The 14,525-nt window shown below is 37.0% G+C and overlaps 1 protein-coding gene across 26 annotated transcripts in view; it reads right to left on the reverse strand.

Annotated features, from left to right (window-relative positions):
- Window positions 1-4,516: 4,516 nt before the first annotated feature.
- Window positions 4,517-14,525, reverse strand: part of C2CD5 (C2 calcium dependent domain containing 5) — a 101,306-nt gene continuing 91,297 nt past the window's right edge. For 14 of the 26 annotated variants that reach the window (XM_038577030.1, XM_038577031.1, XM_038577028.1 and 11 more), the window contains 4 exons: window positions 13,903-14,004; window positions 12,393-12,583; window positions 6,332-6,478; window positions 4,517-5,714 (listed from right to left, as the gene is read on the reverse strand). In XM_038577030.1, coding sequence (XP_038432958.1) covers window positions 5,583-5,714; window positions 6,332-6,478; window positions 12,393-12,583; window positions 13,903-14,004 — 572 coding nt within the window. In that variant the 3' untranslated portion in view covers window positions 4,517-5,582. The remainder of the gene's footprint in view (window positions 5,715-6,331; window positions 6,479-12,392; window positions 12,584-13,902; window positions 14,005-14,525) is intronic. The other 12 variants (XM_038577035.1, XM_038577034.1, XM_038577049.1 and 9 more) reach the window with 2 other exon arrangements.

Here is a 14,525-nt window from a genome sequence, read left to right on the forward strand (position 1 = left end):
AAGTTCGCCTTTTCAACAAATTGTGCTGGAGCAATTGGACATCCAAATGCAAAAATGGGGGGATGCTTTAACCCATACCTCACATCATATATAAAATATAACTTGAAAAGATCGTGTACCTAAAGGTAAAGCCAAAACCTGAAATTTCTAGAAAATCTTTGCAATATTGGATTAGGCAAAAATTTCTTAGAACACAGAAAACACAAACTACAAAAGAAAAAAAAAATGAAGCCGACTTCATCAAAATTAAAAATATCTGTTCCCCAAAAACAATGTTTGAAGAATGCAAAGTAAACCACAGACCAAGAGAAAATGTCTGCAAAGTACATATCAAAAAAAAAAAGCAAAAAACAAAAAACCTCTGATATCTAGAATTTATAGGAAATTCTCACAACTCCATTGACAATTGGGTTTGAGTAGTAGGAATTGAAACTTGGCAGGCTTCCTTGGATGGACTAGACATGGAGGAAATAGACTACCTGCTAAAGAATCATGCAAAGCGTTGCAGGAGTCTTGGCTACTTGGACGTCATCGCGGCCGGAAACCAGCCTCTTCTGTTCCACCGTGCGGAACCCGTTCCAACAGCGACATCATGTGGCAGCGAGAAGCAAATGCAACAGTGTACCAAAGAGCCTCCTGTACTCTTGGGTGGGGAAGATGCCCTTAAAGTTCTGGGGACTGCATTGAGCCCCTAGGGGTCTCGGACATTCTAGAAGTGGGAACGACCTCAAAGGTGGAAGATTCTGATTCATCCTAATTGGTTGGGTGGGTATTCAAAAAAGTTAATTAGAAAAATAAGATATTCTCAGTACTTAGAAATCCTGAGTTTGTGAAGCATTTCATCTTACTATAAATAGCACTCTATTGTAACTTTATACTTTATATATAGCCATAGTTTAAATTTGTAAGAGTTTTGTATTAGTTTTCTATTGCTTCCGTAACAAACTATGGCCAACTTCGTGGTTTAAACAAGTTTATTATCTCACAGTTCCATAGGTCGGAAATCTGATATCTCACAAGGCTGAAATCAAGCCATTAGCAGGGCTCTGTTCCTTTCTGGAGGCTCTAAGGGAGAATCCATCTCCTTGCTCGTTTGAGTTGTTGGCAAAATTCAGTTCCTTGCAGTTGATAGAACTGAGAACCCCATTTTCTTGCTGGCTGTCAGCTGAGGGCCATTTCTGGAGTCTAGAGGCCACCTACATTTCTCAGCTTGTTGCTCTGTTTTTCCTTCTTCAAAGCCAGCAATGACAGGTTGAGTCCACCTCTCATAGAATCTCTCTAACCTGCTCTTCTATCTTCCTCTTCCACCTTTGAGGATTAATATTTAGAATCTAGGAACCTTGCAGATAAGCATAGATAATTTTCCCATATCAAGTTCTTACATTTTGATCACATCTGCAAAGTCCCTTTTATCTTGTTAGGTAATATATTCACAAGTTCTGAAAATTAGGCCGTGGACATCTTGGGGGTGGGATTATTCCACCTACTATAGGTTTATTGGTGGTTTTGCCCCACAAAGATTTTTTTAAGTAATCTCCATACCCAATGTGGGGCCTGAACCCACAACCCTGAGATCAAGACTCATGTGCTCCACCAACTGAACCAACCAGGCACCCCTGGATTTTTTAATATTTAAAAATCTAATCTTAAAAATATTTTTACTTTCCTGCTGGGGAAAAGGCAAATTTCTAGGATAGCATTTACCCATTTATTCCTAACCCTTACTTCGGCCTATTCCTTATTCTCCTCCATTGATTCTATACTAGATTAAACTGGGGAGCAGTGAGGGGGTTTCAATGTTTCAAATTTCATACTCCTTAAGTAGTATAAAGTTCTGGGGACTGCATTGAGCCCCTAGGGTTCTCGAACATTCTAGAAGTGGGAACGACCTCAAAATTTGCAAAATATGAAAAATTTCAAGTATATGCCTATTTTTCTGGGGAAAAGTTCAAGTATCTAGATCAGATTCTCAAAGTACTCTGTGAAAGACACCCCCCCCCCCCCGGGGCGGGGACAAACTACAAAACTGTAAATAAATGTTATTTTCATAACAACATACATTTTCATGCCTCCACACCCACAAATCTTGTTCCATGAAATTGAGTGGTGTAGTGGAAAGGGTATAGGCTTTGGGTCTCCCTCAGGTATCTGACTCAAGCTAAGACTGGCTGCGTGTGATGGCATTTATCGAGTAAGAAATAAGGAAGGGTATCAAGTTTAATGGGGAGCCTCTAAGATGAGAGCAATTCAGGATGTGTTTGATGAACCTTCAAGATAACCAAAAAATCAAGGGGAGATCATCGTAACTAAGGAAATCTAAGAAAGAAGAGACAGTCATATTGTCCATAATAAAATTAAATGTTTGGTTATGGTAAAAAGGTACCAGAAACTATGTTGATGGACAACATACTTGTCACACACCTGGCGAATTATCTACAAGAAAAAGTCAACTCCCAAGAATAGAAATTCAATTTTCACAGGAAAACAGCAACTCAAATTTTTTAAATTGCTTTATTCAAAATAGCCAAAAATGTTGTCCATATGTAGATGCACCTAGAAATCACTACACTAAGTGAAAGCTATTGAGCCACAAGACCCCGTTTACACAGAAGGGGAAGTGGACTGTTTGCAAAAGGACAAAAGGAAAACCTCCTGGGGTGATGGAAATGGTTTGTTTTTTTCATGTGTGTGCATGTGTGTGTGACAGAAATGTTCTCTTATGTGATGGGGATGTTCTTTACTTTGGACAGCTGAACCTATTGGTTATAGCCCCATGAACTGTACACTTAATTTTACTGAATGTAAATAACTCCTTAGTAGATTATTAATAGAAATATGAAAAAGCTTGTCAGCAATCCAATACTTGTATCATTGTCATACAAAAGGCAGAGGAACTGGAATCCATATGGTAATGGGTTAGGGAAGAGGAGGTAGAGGACATGGGGTAGCAAATCTAACATTGGTTAAGTTGTATAGTTTACCTTTGGAGCAGCTAGCAAATTAAAGAGATAGATAGGCCTCAGTCTTTCCAAAAGAGTAAGTCACAGCCTATCTGTTCAAAATGATCATTTTGAGAGAATCCACATAAAACAGCAGCAGCTCTTGGGGTATAGGGCAACGTTAGCTTTTCTGGAAGGAGCCCATCTTGGCATGAGCTGATTAAGCTTCAAAGGTAGAGAACATGAGCAAATGGCCCATGTGAGCAGAGAGCAAGCCTGAGTAGTTAAGGAAACTCTAGTTTTTCTAGAAATCAGCCCAGGCCTTTGTTGAGCATACAATTGTTCATATCAACTGGAGCTAATGCCACCCAGCTACTTTAAGAATTAGTAATAATGTTTGAAGTGCCTGGGTGGCTGTTGGTTTTAGGTATCTGACTTTGGCTCAGGTCATGATCTCAGGGCCTTGAGATGGAGCCCCCAGTTGAGCCCCACCTTGAACCCCACATTGCATCAAACCCCCAGTTGGGCTCCACACTCAGCAGGGAGTCTGCCGGTCTCTCTCCCTTTGCCCCTCCCCCTGCTCGTGTACATGTATGCGCTTGCTCTCTCTCAAATAAATAAATAAAATCTTTAAAAAAGAATTAGTAATAATGTTTATCTCTATGCATAGGATATGGCACAAAGTACTCAATTAGTGATATAGTAGTATTCCCCTGCCTAGAAAGAACTCTAAAACATATTCAGCAATGTTAGATGAATGAATGGATGGATAAAATTGGAACAGTCAATTCCAATGAACTGTGTATTTTTCTGAACTCAATTTAAATATTACTTCCTTTTGGAAGCTACCTTCATCCCAAGCTACACACATTTTCTCACTTAATAGTGTAGTTTCAAAGCCAGATTGCCTCTGCTTGAATCTTGACTCTATTTATTGTGTCTCTGGGCAAATCAAACTCTCTATTCAGCTTCCTCACCTATAAAATAGGGCTTAACTATAACATCTACCTCTACCCCACAGGATTTCTGTAAAGATTAAAAGTATTAATACAAAAATATGTTTTTTACGCTGCCTGGCATAGAGTAAGCATTCAGGAAACATTAACAATTGTTACTGTGTGTGTGTGTGTGTGTGTGTGTGTGTGTACATTTTACAAATTATTTACTTGTGTAGCCACTGAAAATAAGCTCCATGATCATAGGAACTTTGGTGTGTTTTGTTCACTGTCTAAAACTGTGCCCTCAGATCTAGTAGGCATTCAGTGGTTGCTGAATGTGAATACCTACCTATCAAAGACAATGGAAGTGCAACAAGAATAATTACAGTAGAAGCTAACTGAATGAATGTTTGGTAACTAAAGAAATGAATAGAGATGATCATATGGAAAGTGATTTCAGACTTCCAGCAGTACTACACTACACAAATGAGGCAAACGAAATTTAGGAATATTCCAGTTTATAAACTTTTTATTTAAAAAATAAAATTATAAACAAAATACAGAAAAATATTGACACCTGTGATAACAAGGAAATGACTCCTAATCTTTTGGGTAGTTTATCATCCTGAAAGAGCAAAATCATGAGTTTTATAAAGAAATTTTATTGTGCAAAGGAGGAATGTACTTTTTAAATTTCATTTATAATAGGTATTTGGCATTGACAAAAAAAAGTATTTGTATGTATACATTCAACATTTTGCAGCATATTTACATTCAAGTTACATTTCCAAATTCTATGCCAAATATAATCTAACTCACCATCAAAAATCCCTAAGATATAATTCTGTTTATTTGGTAAGAGTGCAGTATGATTCTATTAGAAATAATTTTATGCTCCTACTAGGTCAATTGTACTTAGCTACTTTGACCAAATTCACTGACCTTTTCTTTCCAGTGCAAGCCAAGCTTATTTTAGACAAATTAAACACTAACAAAATTTGGCCAGTTACAAAGTTATATAGTTAATTTTCTTCTCCCTCCTTACGTTAAAAAAACTTTCAAAGGAAGGTCACGGGCTCTAATAAATTACTTCTTCTTTTACAGTAGTTAGGACATAGTATGGATACAAGTTGCAGAATTTTAACTTCTTTTTAAAAGATGGCTGAAGCACTCTTCCCTTTTGGTTGTTACTAAATTCCGAATTCAGTTGTTATCAAAATAAAACTTGTTAGGAAGCCCACATAGTGTTCTCAAAACTTTTCTCCATTTTTTCCCACACATTCCTCAAATCAGATTATTTACTCATTGACAATTTGGAAAATTTCTTGCTTACTTTCTTTCAATTACACTAGGATAGCTATTATAGTTTCTTGATAATCTTACCATTTGTGTTTCAAAGTATGATTTAATTAAAGTCAACATAAATTACAAATAGCTTCCATCTACAGTTCTCTGAGAAATCTATCTGAACTTAGTGAAGGGTCAAGATTCCATGGGGCCTGACCAGGCTTGGCGAACAGAAAAGATTTGAAAATTCCCATGCCTCCAAGAGATCCCAGATAAATCAAATCTACTCATAATATACCAATTTCTTCTTAATTATCTCAAATTAAGTTCACCTTTAAAAGTCCAGTAAGATAATTAAAGACAAAACAATGGAGACAGATGAATTTCATTTACTTGAGCTCTTTCTTTCTAATTTACTTCAGGTTGTAACTTCTCCTCCAGTACATGATGGCTGGCAGTTGGCAGTAGGCTGCTGAGTTGACACCACTTCTAATTCGGATTCACGAACAAAAACCACTGCATCACCACTTACATTTATAAGACACTGTGCCTATACAAACAATAGGACATGTTCAAGCACCAACTCAACAATCTGCTCATAATTTTCTATTATTTTAGGAGCAACGCTACATAGTTGAAAAAGATAGACAACCCAGGAGAAAAATGAACAAAGGAAAAGAAGGCAACTCATAGGAAAGGACACTCATACAACCCCATTGATAAAATTACATTTTCCAAAAGAAACTTTAACAATTCTAAGTCAGTTAATATGAAGAATACTGGTAAAAGAAATTTATCCTAAAATTAATCCTAAACAACAATCCTTTGGCCCTACTAACAGAATTATTTATTGGGAATAATAATTGGAATGTACTCTTCACCAGTATACCAGTTAGAACTGGAGAGATAACAGTCCAAACTAAAGGGTGTTTTTCACAGTAACTTAGGAGCAAAAGTTTTATAGGTACTTAAGAATACTCAGGATATGAAACCAGCATCTGATCTACGTATGACCATTAATATATTCGTTAAAACATGTTTTAAGCATCTAGAAAAGGTTCTAAAGAACAATTCTCTTTGGTGGGGGATAGGGAGAGAGTGGTAGATGAGAAAGCCATGGAGGAAATCCTCAGGTTCCCCCAAAAGAAGTTTTTAACTACAACTCACCTGGTTTTTATTTGGATTCTCCATGAAGACACACTGCTTCATTATGTAGGAGACAACAGCATTCCCTCCTAATGCAGCAACATGAGCTCTCACCATTGCAAACACTTCAGCAATAAAAGCGTGGAGAAAACCACTGACTCCTCCTTCCTGGAAAATAATATACAAGAAAATCAAACTATGTATATAAAATGCCAAGTAATTTATATTAAAACATATTAAATGATCTTAATATAATGGATGATCGTTTTAATTTCATTTTAATTTGTTGCATGAATGAACAAACCTTTACTGAACACATATCTGTGATGGGGATTTTTTTTTTTGAAGATTTATGTACTTATTTATTCATGAGAGACACAGAGAGAGAGGCAGAGATATAGGCAGAAGGAGAAACAGGCTCCAGGCAGGGAGCCTGATGTGGGACTCAATCCCGGAACTCCAGGATCACACCCTGAGCCAAAGGCAGACACTTAATCGCTGAGCCACCCAGACGTCCCTGTGACGGCGATTAATATCCTACAATACAGATAATGAAACTGAAGTCAGAAATGTGTCATTTGCCCTTGACTAGCTAGGACCATGTAGCTACCAAAAAATGGCAGAGCAGGAATTCAAACTGTTTCTCCATCTTCAACATTTCCATCAAATCATTCCCCTCACTCACAGAAATTGATGGTAAATATAAATAATAAAACTTGTCTGCTCTCCTTATCTCCCATTCTGAAGCATATTCCAGGTACACTTGGCTTTGTATCCATTTCTCAAACATATCAAGCACTTTTCCTGCCTCAGGGTCATTATGCATGCTGGTCCGGAAGGCTCCTCACCCAATTTTCCACCAGGATAACTTACTCAATTACTCAGGTCCCTGTTTATATGTAACTTCCTCAGAAAAACCTTCTCTAACTATCAGATCTAAATTCAGTTTCCCTATCATACTCTGATAACCTCTGTGGTATTTCTTTGTATTACTTACTAACACTAGTAATTATACATTAGTTCTATGATTATTTGCTTAATGCTCACCACACTCCAGTTCCACTACCCTGTAAATCCCAACAGGTCAGAGACTGCTGCCTGTTTTGCTCATAATTATATGCTAACACCTAGTTCAACAGGTGCACACACTGAGTATCCCACACATATTTTTCAGGGAATGAAATCCAGTAGTTTAGAGAATGTTTTCAGTGTTCAAAAATAAAACAGAAACCAAAGTCTAGCTGAGAGCTTAAAAAGCTTTACAACCTAAGTTTTCCATGAATTCTACTGGAGGTTATTTACAATCTAGGAAGAAATTTCCAACTTTAAATTGGAAGTTAAGGGCAAAATTTAGTATATGTGCTGCAGAAGTGAGCACATAAGGGCAAAATTTAATGCACTGTTAGAAAACACATTTGACCAGATCATACATTTCTAAAAAAGCCCGAGGATCCTACATATAGATCCTACACATAAAGGCAGTTCTCTTTGTAATTAAGGAATTGAGGTATTTCAGCTTACTTCCAACTCAGTCATAGCTCAGTACATGTTTTTTTTTCTTTTACGTATCTGTTTTCCTCCTGCCTTTTAAATCTCAGAATTCTGATAACAGAGTCACAGAGACTACAGAAGTGTAATTCTTAAAAGATTACATAATTGAAAGCAAATAACGTATCAAGCAGTGAATAAATTTGGGATATTATGCCATACAGTTACTATTACAAAATCTCTGTTGAAGGGAAATGTACTATGAAGTAACATTTTGGGATATGGCTGCGTAAGCAGTAGAGGAGGCACTTAGGATATACAATATTATGGACTAAAATAACGCAATATCCATGTACTACTCGGAGCAATTGGAAAATTAATTCACCAATCTATCTAGCTTCTCACGCCCAACTTTCTTTGTCAAACTTAAATGGGCTCAAAAGTGTTACCTATTTTAATTCTACATTAAAAAGGGTTTTGAGAATATACTGATAGTGTCTTTTCCATTTCAATACAATTAGAATATGATTTAAAAACTAATTTATCATAAAGGAAACATCTATCAATCAGTCTGCCGGAAGTCACTGCCTCATTTACACCAAAGTACTTATGTCTATTCTGCCGGGCACTGTGCCAGGTACAGGATGGTGAGCATGACATTAAAAAATTGTATGAGGGATCCCTGGGTGGCGCAGCGGTTTAGCGCCTGCCTTTGGCCCAGGGCACGATCCTGGAGACCCGGGATCGAATCCCACATCAGGCTCCCGGTGCATGGAGCCTGCTTCTCCCTCTGCCTATGTCTCTGCCTCTCTCTCTCTCTGTGTGTGACTATCATAAATAAATGAAAAAAAATAAAAATAAAAAAAAATTGTATGAGAATACTCGTAAAACAATCAATGTGATTCATCATATCAGCAAGAGAAAAACCAAGAACCATATGATCCTCTCATTAGATGCAGAGAAAGCATTTGACAAAATACAGCATCCATTCCTGATCAAAACTCTTCAGAGTGTAGGGATAGAGGGAACATTCCTCAACATCTTAAAAGCCATCTACGAAAAGCCCACAGCAAATATCATTCTCAATGGGGAAGCACTGGGAGCCTTTCCCCTAAGATCAGGAACAAGACAGGGATGTCCACTCTCACCACTGCTATTCAACATAGTACTGGAAGTCCTAGCCTCAGCAATCAGACAACAAAAAGACATTGAAGGCATTCAAATTGGCAAAGAAGAAGTCAAACTCTCCCTCTTCGCCGATGACATGATACTCTACATAGAAAACCCAAAAGTCTCCACCCCAAGATTGACAAAACTTATACAGCAATTTGGTAGCGTGGCAGGATATAAAATCAATGCCCAGAAATCAGTGGCATTTCTATACACTAACAATGAGACTGAAGAAAGAGAAACTAAGGAGTCAATCCCATTTACAATTGCACCCAAAAGCATAAGATACCTAGGAATAAACCTAACCAAAGAGGTAAAGGATCTATACCCTAAAAACTATAGAACACTTCTGAAAGAAATTGAGGAAGACACAAAAAGATGGAAAAATATTCCATGCTCATGGACTGGCAGAATTAATATTGTGAAAATGTCAATGTTACCCAGGGCAATTTACACGTTTAATGCAATCCCTATCAAACTACCATGGACTTTCTTCAGAGAGTTAGAACAAATTATTTTAAGATTTGTGTGGAATCAGAAAAGACCCCGAATAGCCAGGGGAATATTAAAAAAGAAAACCATAGCTGGGGCCATCACAATGCCAGATTTCAGGTTGTACTACAAAGCTGTGGTCATCAAGACAGTGTGGTACTGGCACAAAAACAGACACATAGATCAATGGAACAGAATAGAGAACCCAGAAGTGGACCCTCAACTTTATGGTCAACTAATATTCGATAAAGGAGGAAAGACTATCCATTGAAAGAAAGACAGTCTGTCTCTTCAATAAATGGTGCTGGGAAAATTGGACATCCACATGCAGAAGAATGAAACGAGACCACTCTCTTTCACCATACACAAAGATAAACTCAAAATGGATGAAAGATCTAAATGTGAGACAAGAGTCCATCAAAATCCTAGAGCAGAACACAGGCAACACCCTTTTTGAACTCAGCCACAGTAACTTCTTGCAAGATACATCCACGAAGGCAAAAGAAACAAAAGCAAAAATGAACTATTGGGACTTCATCAAGATAAGAAGCTTTTGCACAGCAAAGGATACAGTCAACAAAACTAAAAGACAACCTACAGAATGGGAGACGAGATTTGCAAATGACATATCAGATAAAGGGCTAGTTTCCAAGATCTATAAAGAACTTATTAAACTCAACACCAAAGAAACAATCCAATCATGAAATGGGCAAAAGACCTGAAGAGAAATCTCACAGAGGAAGACATAGACATGGCCAACATGCACATGAGAAAATGCTCCGCATCACTTGCCATCAGGGAAACACAAATCAAAACCACAATGAGATACCACCTCACACCAGTCAGAATGGGGAAAACTAACAAGGCAGGAAACCACAAATGTTGGAGAGGATGCAGAGAAAAGGGAACCCTCTTACACTGTTGGTGGGAATGTGACCTGGTGCAGCCACTCTGGAAAACCGTGTGGAGGTTCCTCAAAGAGTTAAAAATAAACCTGCCCTACGACCCAGCAATTGCACTGTTGGGGATTTACCCCAAAGATACAGATGCAATGAAACGCCGGGACACCTGCACCCCGATGTTTCTAGCAGCAATGTCCACAATAGCCAAACTGTGGAAGGAGCCTCGGTGTCCATCGAAAGATGAATGGATAAAGAAGATGTGGTCTCTGTATACAATGGAATATTACTTAGCCATTAGAAACGACAAATACCCACCATTTGCTTCAACGTGGATGGAACTGGAGGGTATTATGCTGAGTGAAGTAAGTCAATCGGAGAAGGACAAACATTATATGTTCTCATTCATTTGGGGAATATAAATAATAGTGAAAGGGAATATAAGGGAAGGGAGAAGAAATGTGTGGGAAATATCAGAAAGGGAGACAGAACATAAAGACTCCTAACTCTGGGAAACGAACTAGGGGTGGTGGAAGGGGAGGAGGGTGGGGGGTGGAGGTGAATGGGTGACGGGCACTGGGGGGGGGCACTTGACAGGATGAGCAATGAGCACTGGGTGTTGCTAAATTGAACACCAATAAAAAATAAATTTATTTAAAAAAATAAATAAAGCCTCTCTCTCTCTCTCTCTCTCTATCATAAATAAATAAAAATTTAAATAAATAAATTAATTAATTAATTAAATAAATAAATAAATAAATAATTGTATGAGGATCCCTGGGTGGCTCAGTGGTTTAGCGTCGCCTTCAGCCCAGGGCGTGATCCTGGAGACCTGGGATCAAGATCCACATAGGGCTCCCTGCAAGGAGCCTGCTTCTCCCTCTGCCTGTGTCTCTGCCTCTCTCTCTCTGTGTCTCTCATGAATAAATAAATAAAATCTTTAAAAATAAATAAATAAATGTATGTATGTATTTATGTATGAGGGCTGGGGGAACCTGGGTGGCTTAGTCGGTTAAGTGCCTGACTCTTGATCTCTGCTTAGGTCTTGTTCTTGGGGTTGCAAGTTCAAGCCCTGTGTTGGGCTCCATGCTAGGCCCAACTTAAAAAAAGAAAAGTAAAAGGGCTATTATTTTTAAGGAAGTGTAGAAACACTGATGGTGAAACAATGGGAAAAAAAGCATAATTAAGTCATCTTTATAATGCATACACTTAAAAAAGAGTTTTTTGACTGAAGAGTTTATTGGGTTTCATACGTATTCAATAAAAAATTTCCCTATTCACAATATTAATTTGCTCTAGCCTTATTTCATAACCTAAGATAGATGTAAATAAAATGTTCTTGAGTTTAAATTCCTTTGTAATAAAAGATATAAAAGGCTGACTTTGATTCTTAAATTTGACCACATCAAAATATTGTAACTACTGTTACCCAGGGTAAGGTAGAATTTGAATAAATGGTTTCACATGTACTTTTGGAGGGATGTGGAATAAAATGAGCAGCTGCATTCTTTTTCAGGGGAAGCAAATAACAGAGATAAACTATTCCCATAGACATCCATCTATAATATAGACCCCATGATTTCTAAATGCAAATCCTTAAAAACTGTTATTTAAATGTATCTGGCAAAAAAAAAAAAAAAAGTATCTGGCAAGTAACTTACTTGAGAAAACTAAGCTGTTCTTTCAGGCTGTTTCAGTATATGTGTTGCCAAAGCAAGCACTTTCAGGCTGTTTTAAATCTCTAATCAAACATGGATCAATTTGCTTATTTTATTTATCACCTGATAAGGATCTGGGATTTCTAATAATAAATGAAATTAAAGCCAACATAACTCTTGTGATAATACTGTGTGCTATATGAAATTTAGTTAAGTCTAATCCAGAATCAATCTATACAGGTTATTGCAAAATAACAAAAAAAGTGTGTGTGTGCACACAGGTGTGTGCTTTGGCAAAAAATAACGATCTGAAATTTGCTTTTGTTACTAATGTCTTCAATCAGAAAATTCACAAAAACAATGTTATAAAATTACCTCACGAAGAGAAGTGGTTTCCCGAATAAAAAACATGTTAATTATCCCAAGATATTTAGTTATTTTTGCTCCAGGAATGAAAGAAAGAGGTGTCATCTTAACAACTCCAACTGTAGAATTTGCACAAGGTGGAGCTGAACGGTTCCGGAAATTTCCTTCACCCATAGGACTTGCTTTTTCAACTGTCACAGCTAAATTTGGAGAAAGAAAAAAAACATCAAGATCAGGTGTTGGTAACTTAATTATTCCCTAAGGTTTCCAAATAAGTGGTGACAACATTCAGCTGTCTGTGAGGCTAAGCCATGTCATGAAAGTAAAGAAATTATCATGCACTGCATGCAATTAAAAAGAGAGGGAAAGAAAAACTTAAGTAGAAATGCTGGAATGGAATTCTTTTGGAAGAAAAATGGCATTCCTGCAAAAGAAAATGTTGATGCGGTGTAGCTACACACACAATGATTGTTATAAAGTGAAGAAAAAGAAAAAGCGGTAGAGCATTAAAAATTATCTGCTGTAGGAACAAATTATTACAAAGAGAGTGTGAAAGTTGTTATATTTCCCAGTGCAGTTTTTTCCATCTTTTGCAGACGACTTCTTCATTGTCAACTTGTAGATAAACCTTACGTTAACTAGTTGTAATAGGTTTTTTTCTCCAAAACTTTCTGATCAAACTCATAATTTTAAAAACTTAAATGACCTTGGCTGTTTAAAAGTTGACTGCTTATAAAATAACATGAATAATAATAGCTACCACTTAACAAGTAACTACCATAAGCCAGATATACATATATGTATATGTATCTAATCTTTACAACAACCCAGCAACATAGGTATTATTATCCCCATTTTACACATGAGGAAACTGTGGCTCAGAGAAGTTAAATAACTTGACCAAGGTCACACAGCTATTAAAATGACACTTCTAGGATCCCAAACCAGATCTGGCTGGTTCCATATCCTGTGATCTTTCCTTTAAAAGATCCTTTCCTTCCTTTTTAATGGAAATTCTTTTCACTCAAATACATGGACTCAAAGTCTACCAAAACACATGGAGTATAAAGAACACATAGTAATGATCCAGATTCTAGCAGTGCGATAAGAGTTAACTCCTTTTAATTCAGAAATACCTCATTCTTTTAGCCCTCTGGATATCACTCTTAGTAAACTAACACATGCCATCTACAACATATTAGCTTGGACCCTGGAAGAGTATCTCTTCAGTAAGAGAGCTCATTTCCTTCCATTAGAAGGATATAATATCTATTTATACACTTTGAAGAATATTTTCACAAAAAAGTAAAATTTTGAAACACAACTGTACAGTTAAAAATGAACAAATCACAAAGCTCTTCAATAACTTTTGCTAAGTGACCATGAGAGTCTGCAGCTTTCACACTCCATCATGTGACTGATTGGCAATGTTATTACTGGGTAGTAAGGTCTAGCCTTCACCACTGGGAAATCAGGGATATGCTTCTCAGATCATAATGTGGTAGAAACATCCGCCTACTTGTCTTAATTGATCCGCGCCTTATGGTCTGAGCTTTCAGTTTAATGAGCTCTATCCAGCTGCTGCATCTGTCTGCAAAGGAACTGTAATCAACTGACGTTGCTGAAAACACAGACAGAAAACAAAAGAAAAAACAAAGAAAAAATATGGATGACGTCTCTTACTCGTCATAACACTCCTTCTGATGATGTAATTTAACTGTAACTTAGAAAAAGAATGGTCCTTTTCAAGTCAGATATGAGAGACAGTAAAGAGTCAAGCTTTAGACACTGATTTGTCCAAAACCAAGTTCTCAATTAGCTGGCTGAGCGTTTTTGGTAATGTCATAGTTGTGTGGTCTCTTAGGGGAAATGGAAGCAAGGCCTAATAGAAATAACAGTGAAAGGACCATATAGTGCTTTAACTAACTTTATTTCCCATTTTTTTTTAACTTTACAATGTTTTAACTGTCTATATTTTAGGACTTTATTTATAATCCAAACTTTGTGAATAATTCTCTTCCCTACTTTTACTCTAAAATCAAAAAAATAATGCGAATCAAATGCTGAAGAATACATTTTAAAAATCACTAATTGATTTATCCTTTATTAAAACACATTCTTTCTACCATCAGTTACAGGAAA

The sequence above is a fragment of the Canis lupus genome, chromosome 27, assembly GCF_011100685.1.
Source record: "Canis lupus familiaris isolate Mischka breed German Shepherd chromosome 27, alternate assembly UU_Cfam_GSD_1.0, whole genome shotgun sequence".
Classification (NCBI taxonomy): domain Eukaryota; kingdom Metazoa; phylum Chordata; class Mammalia; order Carnivora; family Canidae; genus Canis; species Canis lupus.